We start from the raw sequence: 16,655 nt of genomic DNA, 5'->3' as shown, positions 1-16,655 counted from the left end.
AATCAAAATAGATAATGTACTATTTTGTTTTCAAAAGTTAGTTAATACATGTTGTGAATTACAACCGGTATATTACATTGTAATTGTAAACCTATGATTGTGTTGCAATAACCCTCTGGTCAATTTTTTTGGCCATAATTACTGTATAAGCAACTGAAAAACTACAGCTCATACCCGAGTCCCTACCATTTGCCATATTATAATTTTACTTCGATACAATGACTCTGAAAGCAGGATAATTAGGTGTAACTACATCCAAATACTTCCCATCCTCATTGTGTAAAAACAGAACCCCTCATCAACACCTGTTTTTCCATCTCTGACACTTTGCCCTTTTCATTATGTGCCTTCACATACACAGTCAAATACATACACTTAGAATATAATTTGGTGCATTGCTATGGATTATTCATTATCTCACTATGTACTGCAAGCGATAAAATTAATACATAAAAGCTTTTCTATTAGAAGCAATTAATCACAACTCCATAAATAGTCAAGATCACCCAGCCTGCAGCTATCAAAATTTCCACTCAAGCATTTCTTAACCCAAGTGTATTTGAACCTAAGCTCATAGTTGTTGTGACATTTGAATAGCTCTGTATAATAATTATATGTTTTAATAAATACCAGCATATTTATCATGTAACTTACCTTCCATAACAGCACAGCCAGCAACAGAAAAATGAGAATCCCCACCAGCAAACTGATGGCAATGATCCATCCAACAACGTAACCGCGTGGCTCTAGATTGTGCAAGGCCTCAAACACCACCTAGAAGGTAATTAGATGAGATATTTGACATTGTTATCACATACTGAACATACAATTGAAGGCAAAGTACTGTAGTTCTACTAGAAGCATGGTCAATGGAAGGACATTGGAATGGACATAAACATCTGCAGTACATATCATTTTTGCTGCAGATGGCATGTGCATGATTGTTGAGTATAAACATACCAACACACATCCCGTAGAGACCCATCTTTCTGTCCCTTATCTGTTATGTTTTTTATTTACAGAATCTGAACCAGGGGTTTACAAGAGTTAAATTCTTTAGCTCCAGGGTTGCTCAGATATTTACTTTATGTGTTGGTGTTTCTGTTCTCTTTTGGGAAATCAATGTGTCTGCCACCCACACCTTACTCCCATGGTCCCACAGGAAACCACAATGTCACTAGAGCATAATATATTGGCTTCTTATTAGACAACTGTGGCAGCCATCTGTGATCTTACTTTAACGTTACCAACACTTCAAAAAGTACTGTACATATCTCAAAAACTGGAAGAGGGGGAGCTCCTGAAGAGAAGAATATCCTGAGTCCTCTGCGGGGTACCGACTCTAAAAGTTTGCTATTCAAATGCAATTCGTTGCTTCTTATTTTAATTCTATTCAACATGCTGCATATGTTTAACTTTTGCTCTTGTACTGTATATAGGGTGACACAACTATAGCACACCTATGGAAATTATAAGGTTTGACATTACTAAGTGTAAGACAAAAAGAAAATCTCCAAGTCTGATGATATGCCAGTGGTGGTCAGCAGGATTGCAGACAGATGAATGGTGAAATCGGCACTCACATGGTGTGCGAATAATCAGAAAAATTTATTATTTATATGGTCACAGTTTCGGTCCTTTACTTGGACTTTTTCATCCTATAAATAATACATTTTCCTGATATTCACAAGACCATGTGATGTGAGTGCTGCTTTCATCATTCATCTATCTACGTTCTATAAAAGGTCGCAGGGATGGTCAGTGAGACTAAGGATTTTCGAGGGACAACCTTTTTTAATTAAAAATATATATTGTTTATGGTGTAGAGGGAATTGCACATTTAAGGAAATAACAAGTATGTAAATGGATAGCATTTGCCCTCATCATATCCAGAAAATAATCGCGATAAAAATGGAAAGAGATTAAAGCAGTGATAATTTCCCTCCAAATCTCATTTCCTACTGACTGTTTCCTAGAATAAAAATAGTTGTATGGTAAAATATTTGACAACTCAAAGGAAGTATTTGGAAAAGTACGTTTAAGGGGTGTGGGACCATCGATTCTTTGCAAATAGAGACCTGATGGTTTTCTGGAGCAGCCAGACTGGAGTGCCTCTTTAAGTCGGACAGGGAAGCTTTGTTTGGGTCATCTTCCGAGCATCCAATGTTGGAACTACCAGCTAACTCTAGCAGCTCATAATTCCTAATATCTGGAAGCTAGAGTCCAGTGAAAATGTACTTTATTGTGGATAAAGGGCCATTGCAGAAAAATGAAGGCAACAATTTTCACCTATTTCTGGTTAAGTGCGAATATTTGTGGTTTGTATTGAGGATTGTTCCCAATTGCATTCTATGAGAGAATAAGTAAAAAGTGAAAAGATAAGTAAAAAAGGGCAAACAGAGCCAAACCAAGTCTTAAAATGCTCCCTGAACATGACCCTTGGCACACCAAAAAAAAATGTAGAGTAGAGAAGAAAATGTGCATATGTTACAATAATAAAGAAGGTGGGGTTCCCTTTAGGGGACAATGAAGAAGGCAGGCGGGGAAAGGCCCATTGTAAAATGCATTCCAAAGGATTATGGTTGCAGAATATTTTGCACGCCAAAGCTCCCAAAAACGTGCTGCAGGTACGCCAGCATACATAATGCTTTTTATGGTTCCTGCAGGCTACTGAATTTCACATTTGAATGTGTTAACATATTTCCATGCATAGAATCCTAAGCTTTATGAAAACATTTTATTGTCCAATTGACATTCTTAAGAATGTTGCTATATTCTTGGCTGAATGGACACACCTTTTAAAACACATATATATATTTATTAAGAAGTAGAGCGTAGAATGCAAATTAAATATGACCTTTTAAAGCAGCGGATTGCCATTTTTGTTTTCTTCAAATCGTTATATTTTTAGTTATTTTAAAAGATCACTTCTTGCCTTTGCCAACGTAGTTTTTATTTTTACATCTAAAATATATTAACCTGATTAATTCCGGAGGGGCCGGAGCACCAGAGTGCCACTGCCCCTCCAGCACTCGTGATCATGTGACCAAGTCACCAAAGCGGTCACGTGATCACTCCGTCACTGATGATGGAATGGAAGGGGAGGAGTCCTCACCTTCAGTTCCACTTAGTGACAGGTCGCGTTCTCCCCTACAAAAACAAGCTGCGTCTTTAGGACATAGCAGACCCCATGACTTCATAGCTATGCCTATAGGACACCCAAAAGAGGTAAAATTGGAGCTCTCCCTAGAGCCCAATGCAGTCTAAAGGTTACCATAATTAAAATCAAGGAAATCATGATTTTTAACAATAAAACAACATTAAAACAAAAAAAGGAAAGAAATTAAAAAAAAGAAAATGAAGAAAAAATAATTTAAGATGTTCAGGGTTCACAATATTAACATTAGATTAGTTTAACACATATAGGTTACTGTAAATTCATTCCAAAAAACAAGGCAGAAACCTGTTGCAATCAGTCCATATCATTCTAGCTTTAACCTGGGAAAAACATTCAGGATTACTGAGAACATAAACTGTGCTCTTATTTAATTATCTACAGCTCATCAGTGAATTTATAAATGTAGCAGATATTTGCACCCGTTAACGCTACTGTCGTATTACTGTAAGTTTTACTGTGAGCTCAATTGAAAACAATGGCAATGTGTGCATTCTCTCCTTAACGCATTCAATAATTATCAATTTATTTATTGCATTATTCTGGGGTAATACTGTTGGCTACATCTGTAGTTATACAGATAAGTAGAGTCAAGACAAGAGGCCATACCTATATATCACAGAGTACAAAAAGTAGTCGTAAGTAGAAGATAATAGCCTGGGGAGTAGACAAAAAAAGCTTTTGTAATAAATACGCACAAAAAGTAAGGTAATAGTGATACCTAACTGATGTTTGAAAGAGCGCAAGCGTCGAGGATGACTTGCCACAGCCAACGCATTGCAGCCACTCCTCTGCAGCCAGCTCGTCGCCGGGCATGTCGCCGCAAAGGTGGCCCCCTAAACCTACCCTTTATCCCAAAAGTTCCTAATGTTAAGTCCTTACCCTAACCCGTTAACCCCTTAGCCTAAAGCACTAACCATAGGCTAAGGCCCCGCTCCCTCAGTCAGCGCGCCCGCACTGCAGACAGGCGGGCACTGACAGACACAGACTGCGATATGCGGTCTATAGGGAGCTGGGAGCCGGAGCGGGAGGGAGGGGGGTGGGAGTGGGAGGGAGGGGGGCGGGAGTGGGAGGGAGGGGGGCGGGATCTGATCGTGGTGTCGTCCACCCCCCCACACACACACATACATACATACACACACACACACACATACATACACACACACACACACACACATACATACACACACACACACACACACACACACACACACACACACACACACACACACACATATACATATACACATACATACACACACATACATACATATACACACACACACACTTTAACCTGCAGCTCCTTCCCTGCTCCCCGCCCAAGTCGCCTCCCATCTAGCTCCTTCCCTCCCCTACTCCATATTGGCTGACTCGCGTACCATGTGACGCGTCGCCGCACGGGAACACAATTCTCTGGTATCCCCTGCTGGCTGACGCGTCACAGTACGTAGTCAGTTGGCAGTGAGGAGGGACTGGGACCGGATCGTGAGGCTAAACAGCAATAGTGAGTTGTGCTCACGCGGTTGTGCTACCGGGCGCAGCGGGTCCCAGCCCTTAACCACAAATGTGAAAGCTAATCTTCACCCAAAAAACCTTAACTACTTATCTTAAAACTCCTAACCTTAACTCCTTACACTAAAACTCCTAACCTTAACTCCTTACACTAAAACTCCTAACCTTAACTACTTACTTACCCTAAAACTCCTAACCTTTACTATTTATTTACACTAAAACTCCTAACCTTTACTCCGTACACTAAAACTCCTAACCTTTACTCCTTACTTATGTAACATAGCCTGCCGGCAGTAACTCCTTTTTCTCTGGGCCTTTCCTCTGTCAGTCCTGTTAGTGCAGGCAGTGGAAAGTATGTGTGTGTGTGTGTGTGTGTGTGTGTGTGTGTGTGTGTGTGTGTGTGTGTGTGTGTGTGTGTGTGTGTGTGTGTCCTTGAATGATGTCATCAGTATTCAAGGGCAGGCCTAGCAACTTCTGAGGATGTCAATCTGAGGGGTGGATTGTATGTATTGTATGTCTTTATTTATATATTTTCTTTGTTTTCTTTATTTATACAACAGACGACAGAGAAGCTCAATGCTACATCCAACATGACAGAAATACACAGTAAAATACCTATATATTCTCTTGAAGTAGGGTCATTTAGTTTAACCCTTTGGCCAAAGCGTTGTAAGCTTGCGAGCCACGCCAAGGCAGACACCTGTTCGCAAGTCCTAACACTACCAGATAAAATACTAATACACCTCTATTAGGATTAAAATTCTCATTTACCTCTATTAGGAGGGAGAAAGACCACAGTGGGTCTATATCCAGCAGAATGAGGCACTTGCAAACTAGGGAAGTGGGGAGGGGCGGGCTTAAAACCTGGGAAGGAGGAGCCACTAACCTCCACCAGCTGGAACAGCTGAGAATGGGTTAACAAAACACAGAACCCCAAACCTCAGGGGTTCCCAAAAAGAGCTTACTGGGGTTCTGTGTTTTCTTTATTTATATAGCGCCATTAATGTACATAGCGCTTCACAGTAGTAATACATGTGGTAATCAAATAAATAACAGATAATATAAATAACAGATCATTGGAATAAGTGCTTCAGACATAAAAGTAACATTAAGGAAGAGGAGTCTCTGCTCCGAGGAGCTTACAGTCTAATTGTTAGGTAGAGAGAACGTACAGAGACAGTAGGAGGGAGTTCTGGTAAGTGCGTCTGCAGGGGGCCAAGCTTTATGTATCATGTGTTCAGAATATCCACAGTGCTATTCATATGCTTTTTTAAGCAAGTGTGTCTTAAGGTGGGTCTTAAAAGTGGATAGAGAGGGTGCTAGTAGGGTACTGAGGGGAAGGGCATTACAGAGGTGTGGGGCAGTCAGTGAAAAAGGTTTAAGGCGGGAGAGGGCTTTAGATACAAAGGGGGTAGAAAGAAGACATCCTTGAGAAGAACGCAAGAGTCTGGATAGTGCATAACGAGAAATTAGGGCTGAGATGTAAGGAGGGGCAGAAGAGTGTAAAGCTTTAAAAGTGAGGAGAAGAATGGAGTGTGAGATGTGGGATTTGATCGGAAGCCAGGAGAGGGATTTCATGAGGGGAGATGCTGAGACAGATCTAGGAAAGAGTAAAGTGATTTTGGCAGCAGCGTTTATGATAGATTGTAGGGGAGACAGGTGAGAGGCCGGAAGGCCGGACAGCAGGAGGTTACAGTAATCAAGACAGGAGAAAATGAGGGCCTGAGTCAGAGTTTAAGGCTAAGGCCCCGTTGCACGTGTCCGCACGGTTGTCTTGCTTGCCGGCAGCACGTGCATCTCACTGCTCCGCGATCTGCAGGAAACTTTTTTCGGTGCGGAACGGGGGGTGCGGCCAAAATGGGTCGGGGGACGGGGGGCGCGGCCATGACGTGGGAGCGGGGCCATCCCAAAAACACCGCGCAGCAGCCACACAGACACAGCACCCAAATGGTGGTGTGTGTTTCTGCTCTTATAAGCTCCTGTCATATGCTACAAATCTAATAAGACGCCTAAAATCCTGATATACTATAATGCAGTTTTTCTTATACTATAACACACCAACTAGTTTCTGTTAAGGATGAATATAGAGTTTTACTTGATTTTGTAAAGTTAATCTAGTCCTGGCAGGATAATATATTAAGTCCTGTATAGCAAATTATGACATAATAAGATTTGATTATATACTGTAACTCCACAGATCAAGATAAAAACCTGCTTGTATTTCTGGGTGTCGTTTTTGTTTTTTGCTCCCATTGGTTGACAGTACCTCCCTTCTGATTGGCTGTTGGGATCCAATCTGTGATTGGTCCCCCTGCGTGCCACGTGACGCGTCAGCGCTTCTATCACAAGGAGCTTGTAGTTCCGACAGGCTGACTCGTCACAGCACGCAGTCAGCCCTGTCGGAAGGGGGCAGCGGGGACCAGCACACTTTAGGTAAGGGGCTAATGGCCCGTGCTCACGCTGCCGCGTGCGCCGCCGACCACAGCGGGGCCTCAGCCTTAGCAGTCGAGCAACAGAGGAAAGGGCGTTTTAGATATGTTTTGAATGCGAGGGGCGAATGTGAGAGAGGAGTCGAATGTGACCCCTAGGCAGCGTGCTTGGGCTACTGGGTGAATGATCGTAGTTCCAACAGTAATGTGGAAGGAGGTAGTAGGGCCAAGTTTGGGAGGAAGTATGAGGAGCTCTGTTTTAGCCATGTTGAGTTTAAGGCGTCGGAGGGCCATCCAGGATGATATAGCAGAGAGACATTCAGAAACTTTGGTTTGTACAGCAGGTGTAAGGTTGGGTGTTGAAAAGTACATTCCAGTGTGTGGGCCAATCTGTGTTCGGCTCGGGCTTACTATAAGTCAGAGTTAGAGACACTCCCCAAAGATATACCAAATTGTGACATCCTCCCAAATTAGTTCAGTTGATTTCTGGAAGGATTGGAGTGAGCAGATAGAGAGGCAGATGTCTCTCCCTCCCACCCATGAGGGGCTGGGAGGGAGGGGAATTATGCTGCTTAGGGCAGAGCTCTGAGTTAGAGAAATAGGGAGAGACATTAGCAGATGATGATGAGAAACATGTGAACCCTGCTATTCTCTGTCCTGGAGCTGACTGTCAATAAAGAACAGAAAAAGACATGCTGTGTGTGTTCCTGTCTATGAGAATGAAGGAGTGTCAGTAAGGGTCCATCCCCTGAATATCTACAGGGGATTCCTGCTGGCTGGAGGCACTGCACCCAGAGAGATCAAGGTAACCTGTCCTTCCTGTCCTGTTTTCTCCTCACACCACCGCAGAGCGCTAAGCCCTCCTGTTACCTGCAGGTCAAGAAACAGCACCAGAGTAGCTGATAAGAGCATACCCCCCCAATCTCACTTAGGGGGGGGGGGGGTAGATGGGCAACACTTACACGAAAACTCCTAACCTTAACTCCTTACTTACACTAAAACTCCTAACCTTAACTCCTTACTTACACTAAAACTCCTAACCATAACACCTTACACTAAAACTCCTAACCTGTTAACCCCTTACCACAAAACTCCTAACCTTAGCCCCTAATGCCAACGCTAACCTTCACAATGAGCAAGTGCCTGCCGTGCGCTCTAGGTTGAGCTTCCATAGAGTCTTATCTTCTCCCTCATTGGCTGAACCGCTCACGTGACGCGGCCGTTGCACTACAAAAACAATTTCAGTTGTCTGCTCTGTAATCGGTCGCTCCTTAGCTCTTGGTCGACCGCACTATGTGCACCTTCATTGGTCTCTATTAGTTTGTTCTGGCAGCACGTGGCATTGAGCACATGTGCGCCGCCACTATAATCGCGGCCTTAGAGGTATAGAGCAATGATCTTACTATACCTCTAGATGAACCTCCGGAAAGATAGTGTAACAGTTGGCCAAGCAACAATGTATGCAGCTTCTCGTGTCTGTTGGCGCTGGAGACTCCCATAGTCCCTCAGTGATGTGCCTCCTGGATGGCAATGTGAAGTAGCAGAGTGAAGAGAGAGGTCCGGAGCAGAAAAAAAGCGGCAGTTTGAAATTGAGGTTTCTTCTACAGAGATTACTCTCTGCTGCATGTCCCAATAAAGCCATTTTGTATCTGCAAACTTCTGTCTGCTCTTCAATTTCAAACTGCTGCTTTTTTGCTGCTCCTGACCTCTCCCTTCCTAATCTTCACCCTAAAAACCTTAACCTCTTGCCCTAACACCCATAACCATAACCCCTTACCCTAAAACCCATAACCGAAGCCCTTACCCTAAAATCCCTACCCTTAAGTCCTTACGCTAACCCCCTAACCTTACCCCCTACCTTAAAACCCCATAAAGTTAACCCATGAGTAACTTATCTTAGCAGTGAGAAAGCCGGTGGTGAGCTACCCGTGGCGGCAGTGAGTTGGCTGCGGACAGATGGCGGTGGTGAGTTGTTCCACTTTAGATGCCTAAAGAAGGGAACTGAGTGGTCCTAAAAGCATGCATCCCTTTTTATTAACATCAGTTAACAATTAAAGGTCACTTTCTTTTTTATTACAACAACCTTTTCCTGCTTACAAATAGTAAAAAAAATTGTATTAGTGTATTTATATGTGTAAAAAAAACAACTTATAATCAGATACAAATGCAGTAAATGGATTGGTAAGGTGCATTCAAATAAATGTGGTCTTGTCATTGGCAATTATATTGTGCAGTTTGTCATATAGCATCAAATATAATTGAACATTCTGTGAAATTTGGAATTATACTATAATATGCTGTGTTACTATTGTTGCCAATAGAAGAATGGAAAGCGATGCAAAAGATAAATAAAATAGATTACATTAAAGGCAATTGGGTTCTTCGTGTGATAGCGCCTGATCGGTGCTATTGCAGTTTACAGAATGAGGTCCTGTGTTACAGTGTTTGTATCAATTTGGTTAATCAAATCAGGTCAATTCCAATCAAAATGTATATTTTGCTTCTGTAGTAACAGCCCAATTCTGCCCTTTCCTCCGGCTCCCCTGACCTTGTCTAGGAAAAAAATAGATTCCTGCTAATCCTAAACCAATTTCGCCTCTCTATGTAGGAGACTCCGTCATAATTTCTTTTATATATATATATATATATATATATATATTATTTCTCCCTGGTAAAAATCCTTCATCCATCAGAGTGGTGATAATCCCAGCCCCCCCCCAAAAAAAATTAAATGGGATTTGGGCAACAGTTTCAATAGATTTTGGCATCTTGTCATTTTCACAAATGGCATAAATCAAAGATGGCCACCTCCTGAGGCCAGAGACCAGATAGTGCAATGATATGGCTGTAGATTTCATTTTAAATCTTATTATGTCTAATTTCCTAAACGCTTGTTAACCTTTTTCTTTTTAGTGAAAACATTATAAATGGTAAAAATCCAAAGAACTCTAACCCTCGATGTGAGAAACATTAAGCAAAAGGGTTACTGCTAAGTATGTTTTAAACATTGTCAGACATCCAATTTGATTTTTAAGAATCCATTCTGAAAAGAAGTCCCTAAGTGCTTTTTACCAAACAATGTGTTGCAGGCCTCTCCAGAACTAGGGAGTCTCACTTAGTTGAGAGGGAAAAGAAAACTTCCTCCCCTTTAAAGTGGCTGTTTCAACATACCTGTGCCAAGAGTTCAGACGCCTATGCCAAACACCAATGTCAAGGGAAAATGTATAATATTGTTGACCTTCTCTTGCAAAAACATATTTTAGTTTCTCATTTCTGAGGGGGCGAGGAAGTAGAATGGAGCCATTAGAACAATTCCGCTGCTAGATCCCTTGCCAAGTGTAAAGACAATCCAGAAAAGCATTTGCTCTGGCACTGGGATGCAAATACAAATGACCCACATTAAGACAAACTGCAGCAGACGCCGTTATGCTTTTGCTTGGGAACATTTCAGCTCCAGGTATTGTCTTCCTGAGAAGGGGTAACACGTCATCATTGCATACCAAATAAAAGTCATAGGGGGTAATTCTATATTCACCAAAACAGCAATTTGGGCTGTTATTGTCCGAAAATCCTTACAGTAGTAAAGTTAAAGGGGATTTTTCAGTCAAAAACAAAGCAAACAGCTGCTTCGGCGGATATAGAATAAGGTCCATAGTCTGATATGCAAACCTGCTAAGTATACATGTAAAATTATTTTCAGGGATAATTAGCATCCTTATATATTCCCTAGACTTGCATTGGGAAAAAGAACATTTACACCTTCTCATGCATATCAACTTGTAGACTTTGTAAGCCTAACTACACTGAGCCAAAAGGCCTGGACTCTGCTTATTATTGTTTTCACAAGCTCACTGCAGCACAGTTTATCAGGGTTTGTCTCCCACATACCTTAGCACCTTTCCCATTCCAGCTTTGGAGCAGAATTCCACTCAGCCTCAGGGATTTTATAGGTCTAACAAGACAGCTAATGCTCATTAGTGTTGACACTTCATTTCAGCCAAACTCCTTCTTTGGCTTTTCTCTGCCACACGTTTACTGAAATGGTCCAAAGCTCCAAAGATTTAGTTCCGAACAGCACAATAACAAATATGATGGAATACAGCAACACATCACAGATTTTGGTAAAGGCTACTCAGGAGTAGAGATGGGTGAATTTCTTGCTTTGAAAGTTAAGTTTCTTTGTGGCAGCTGTGCACAAAAAGGGGCACACCTGGGATATATGCTAATAGGAGTAACTAAAATATACTTTGCATATCCTATTAGCATGTCTTCCAGGCATCTCGGGGGTGCTCCTTTTTAAGCACAGGTGTCTTCTCCACTTGTTGTTTGAAGGGAACCCCACCCCCTTCTCCTTTCCTTTCTCTCCATTCCTAAGTAAAGCAAGAATTGGCAAAGATATTCACCTTGCATATACTACGCTGACTCCTTTTAATTAAAAATGGTTTAAAGCGGCTTGGAATGTAAAAAAGAAATTAGTTGTGTTATCGAATATTAAAGGCTCAAGCTGTAAAATTCCGGCCATTATTGAATCCCTGCTCTCTGATTGGTTAGAATTTTGGGCATTATTCATTCAGTAATTTTTGGCAACTTGCCAGGTCACCTTTCAGAGATGCAGGGGGAGCCCGCTGAGAATTTGAAATAAAAAAAACTGCCAAATAAAACGGTTAACTGTAAATACCTCTCCTGGTCCAAGCTCCACTCCTCTCCTAGCACATTCACATTCTCTCTCTCCCTCTCGTAATATTTCTCACCACTTCTATAGCTTGTGCTAAGGTAATTTGTATTTGCTTTTTATTGTATTTGCTTTTTATTTAGTTGTAGTTAATATCACTGCCCCACCCCCCACTTCTCTCCCCCATCTCCCCTCCAGCCTCCTCTCCCCCCTCTTCTCCCCTCCACTCTCCCCCTCACTTCTCTCTCTTCTCCCCCTCACTTCTTTCTCTGTCCCCCTCTCTCTCCTCCACTATCTCTCCTCCCCTCTCTCTGCCCCCTCTTCTCTCTCCCTCTCTCTCCCCTCCTCACCTCTCTTCGATCCCTCACCTCTCTCCTCCAACCCCCCTCACATCACCTCTTTCCTCCAACCCACCTCACCTCTCTGTCTTCTCCCCCCTCACCTCTCTCTCTTCTCCCCCACCCCTCCACATCTCTCTTCTCTTCCCTCTCTCCCCTCTCATTTGCTACTTTACTTCTTTTTCCTACACAGGTGCATCAGCGTGGTTCTTATTTATATATCTATGCAATAGTGTCTATTATTTTATTTAAAAAGCCTACATTTAGCCTATAATAGTAATAATCCCCTCAAAACAGAGAATTACTGGTCAATAATGCCCTGGCTGGGTTACTGGCCAGTAATGCCCTGTTCTTCGGGGATTATTACTTAAGTAATATTTTAACGCACAAATGTAATTGCAGTACCAATATGATATGAGTCACGTGGCTTAAACGGGACACAGATTAGGTACAGTATGCAGATGTGTACTCACTGTTGAATTTTCTGAATTCCCATGAGGCACTTCTACAGCTCGCAGATTTCTATTTACTTTCACCATAGCTTTTGTGACAAACTGGATCACTGATGAACTGTCCTGTGGGATAAAAGCAGAGAAAGTTTTTAATTAATTAATTAATTTATAAAATGTTTTACCAGGAAGTAATACATTGAGATTACTTCTCGTTTTCAAGTATGTTCTGGGCACAGGGTTATGATGACAAATACATGGTTACATTAAATGAGCAGGGTTATACATTATATACAAGACATTGCATGAACAGTAAGAGATGATATATATTATTGGCATCATCTTTAGATGTCACCAATGACTATGTTTTCACCTTTTAGCATTAGCCAACCTTTTTTAAACCAGTGATTTCAATATTTGATGTACCACTCCATAGGTGACATTTTACAATTTCCACTAAATGAATACATGGCGTTTTTCACCCGTTCAGTGCCGTAATGTCTAGGGAAACAAATTACCACACATTTTGAAACCAGGGTGATGTGATCACGGTTACAATGACCATATAGCCACAGCCCTGAACAGGAAAGAAAGTCTTCCTCCTCCTTCCTCCTGTTCAGATTGCTGTCTCTGCAGTTAGCAGATAATGATAATGATATGACTTTCTGACAGAGACCCATATTTCCGAAGGAGTCCTACTCTATAAGACAACTTTTAGGCTCAGTGAAGTGAATGGGACATAAGGTGCTTTTTTAATGCCACCACTTAGTCATAGTACTTTGGGCAATATATACTGACATGTACTGTATGTATATTAATGAGTAGTGATGTCAGTAGTCATTTTGGTTGAAACCGGAGTCCAGTCATTGCATAGTGATTGTTTTTTTTTAAATTGTTTTTACCAAAAGTGGTAACTTTATTTACCCATCTACTAGTTAGATTTACTGAACTATGCATGACCCATGTACAGTCCTCAAGGGCTGCCCACAGGCCAGGTTTTCAGAGCAATACAACCCTAGGCAAGTTGCCTTAGGATAAGTTAATTGGTTAAGCATGTGTTAATTTGAGAAATCTTTACCATCTGGCATGTTGGTATCGCTTAAATACCGAACATCCCTGAACTGACCTGTCTAAAAGCTAGATTTATTAAGGTCCATTAAACCAGTGAAAATAATCTGACAATTACTTAAAAAAGGAACATATGTTATTTTCCCTGATTCACTGAACTAATGGCAGGCAAAAATAATGGCTGTAATTAAGATGATTAGCATAGGATTAGCACAACATTATTTTGAGATAACGCTGCGTTATTTTTAAATAATGCAGCGTTATTTAAGCCCGGTTACTCCCAGCCAGACACTAAAATAGGGCTGTTCTGGGAGAGACAGCTCCCTATTTCACAGTCTGGCTCTGAGTAATGCCAAAAATCGAATATAACTTTAATAAAGTAGCATAATTTTCCAGCGTTAACCTCAACAGATCTTAGTTTATCCTGTTAAAATATCATTTGGACTGCAATGAGCTAATTTGCATGTCTTTACTTGGTTAAAGTGGAAATCCATAAAAAAAATGTATAACATAGGATTGAAGCAGGGTGTTTGTGAAGCTGAACCCCGTATATTTAAGCTTTGGGGACCCCCCTTGCTTTCAGAGATACAGACCTGTAGGGGGTGCCGGTAGTCGCTCCAGCTTGGCTAGCAGGGATCACGTAATGGCGGAGTTTCAAATCTCTTGCACCCTGCGGGCCAATACGAAGCTGTGACATTATTCAGTGAAGCTTGTGAGCTACCGGCACCCTCTTCGGAGGTCTGTATGTCTGGAAGCACGGGGTCGCCAGAGCTGAAATTAATTGGGTTCAGCTCCGGAGACCTCCTGCTTCAATTCTGTGTTAAAAAAAAAAATTAAGTTGTTACCTGCTTTCATGACTACAGCTTTACTATTAAGGTGGCGTACCTGAAGTTGACACCACGTCAAAAAACGGAGCATAGAAAATCTGGGCCCAAGTGCGATTGTGCACGTATAAAAACATTTAGTAAATCTAGTCAGAAGCGAGGCTGGGAATTAACCACTTGGATGCCAGAGAGCATGTTGGCCGTGAATGGTTTAAAAAAAAGCTGCTGGTTCGTTTTCTGTTTTGTATACCCTATTTCTTTATGTATATAAAATGATCAATAAAAATCTAAGTAACAAAAAAAAAAAGCTACTGGTGTCACTCATGTTTTATTTATTTTCACATTGAAAATAATCAATTGAATATTTCCAGGAAGTTATTTTCCTGCTTCCTTTTTTTTTTTTTCTTCTTGTATCCACAATTTTTTTTTGTCCTGTGCAGCATGATTGTATTTCATTTCCGCCAAGGATTGCACAGTACAGGAAAGCTGTCAAACACAAAAGAGTTCTGTTTGCTGTTTGGCAGCGGCCGTTTGGAGGGAGGATGCAATAAAATAATAATTTGTTTTTTTATCAAAAATATGTCTTCTCAACAGGATACCTGCAAAACTGTCTGTCTACAAATGTTTGTGTCTTGGCTACATTGCCAGGTTTAAAGAGGAAAATAACTATTATCGTGTAGCAACGTGCATCAACTCTAAGGCTGGGGCCTTAGAGGGGTGAGGAGTTCCGAGCCGCGCTGACGCTGAGGCTCGCCTGCATGGGCATGAAATCGCGCAGATTTCAGCAGGCGAGCCAGCGGGCGCGATCGGTGGCGGGGGGAGACTGAAGGAGGCGGGGCAGTGACGTCGCTGGGCCAATCGCCCGCGACGCACCGACGTCAACGGCGCCGTGACGTTGGCGCTGCTCCGCGCTGATTTGGATGTTTTCAGCCAACAGCGCGCTGAAAAACAGCTTGGCTGTCGGCTGAAAAATCCAGCGCCTCCGCATGCCTGCGGACGCTCGCGTGAGCCCCCTCTCAAGGCATCCTCATTGAGGATGCAGGGGCTCAGCACGGAGTGTCCGCACGGCTCAGCGCGGCCTGTCCTTTTATGGACTCGGCCTAACACAAAGAGCTCATCAAAAGTGCACCGACTCTTTTCCAAGGTCAGAGATCAGGAGAAATTCCTGCCTTTGAAGTGGGAGGATTGGTTTGCAGTTAACCTTTCAGATACACTTTGAAAAGAGCAATGCAACAAATCTGTACAATGATTTAACAAAGCCCTTTAAAGCAGCCGTCCACTTCCCTTTTTTTTTTTTTTTTTTCATCCCCTCCCGTTTTTGTATCCAGATGGGATGTAGGTAGTTAGTGGAGTGGAAACATGCTAATTTAAGCTCCAGGGACCCTCTGCTTCCTCATGTACAAGCCTGTTCCTTGCCCCCCAGGTAGGAAAAAAATGGCGATTTTAAACCCTTGTGTTGCACGGGCCAGTTGGAAGCTGTGAGGTCAGCAAGTACCAGTGCTACCTTCCCCAGTGAGAAGTGTACCAGGGACTCCCTCTTTCCATCCTGGTAAAGCAAAGTGGGGTCAGGTGGGCACTGCTTCTTTAACTTATATGTAACTGCAATATATTTTCTGATGGGAAACTGCAACTCTAAAACACCAGTTTCATTTTTATAATATGTAATGGACTTGTTCAGAATTGTATTTTTTATTTTTTTTAACATACTGGTTTTTATTTATAAACCCCCTACGTTAGCTTACACAGCAATATCATATCCACTCCTGTTTTCTTTGCTATCTTTACTGCCCTGTCAGTCAAAAAAGAAGAGACTTGACTTTGTGAGACTGGGAAGAAGGGCAGACAAAGCTAAATTAATTTCCAAATAGCAAGTAACACGTTCAACAAACCACACCTTAGTTTTATGCCAATGCCTGGGAAAATGAATGGCGTCAACATGCATTATAGTTGGATGTTGAAAGCCTTAGTCCTGTTCACATTTTTATTCATTACATTTTTTCCTCCTGTAAGCTTATTTTAATAGTTGCCTCTTCCAGAGAAAAAAATATGTAACATACTACAGTATATCTGCGCTTTTAATAAGCATCTGTCAATGTGATTTTTTATTATATGCTATAAAAAATATATATTATCCTTCCTTCCTTATTTTATTCCCTCCTCTAAATCTTTATTTTATTGCCATGAAAGG

The 16,655-nt window shown here is 41.8% G+C and overlaps 1 protein-coding gene and 1 long non-coding RNA gene across 4 annotated transcripts in view; one reads left to right on the top strand and one right to left on the bottom strand.

Moving 5' to 3' along the window:
* The window catches only part of ITGA9 (integrin subunit alpha 9), a 505,378-nt gene that overhangs the window by 40,567 nt on the left and 448,156 nt on the right, over positions 1-16,655 (bottom strand). The window contains exons 26-27 of the mRNA XM_075586544.1: positions 12,600-12,701; positions 655-774 (exon numbers count right to left, since the gene is read on the bottom strand). Coding sequence (XP_075442659.1) covers positions 655-774; positions 12,600-12,701 — 222 coding nt within the window. The remainder of the gene's footprint in view (positions 1-654; positions 775-12,599; positions 12,702-16,655) is intronic.
* Positions 1-16,655, top strand: part of LOC142487350 (uncharacterized) — a 176,006-nt gene that overhangs the window by 47,047 nt on the left and 112,304 nt on the right. For all 3 annotated transcript variants that reach the window (XR_012799201.1, XR_012799202.1, XR_012799200.1), the window contains exon 3: positions 667-781. This is a non-coding gene — a long non-coding RNA (uncharacterized LOC142487350). The remainder of the gene's footprint in view (positions 1-666; positions 782-16,655) is intronic.

The sequence above is a fragment of the Ascaphus truei genome, chromosome 2 (genome assembly GCF_040206685.1).
Source record: "Ascaphus truei isolate aAscTru1 chromosome 2, aAscTru1.hap1, whole genome shotgun sequence".
NCBI lineage: Eukaryota > Metazoa > Chordata > Amphibia > Anura > Ascaphidae > Ascaphus > Ascaphus truei.
This window is presented reverse-complemented; position numbering and strand designations above follow the sequence as displayed.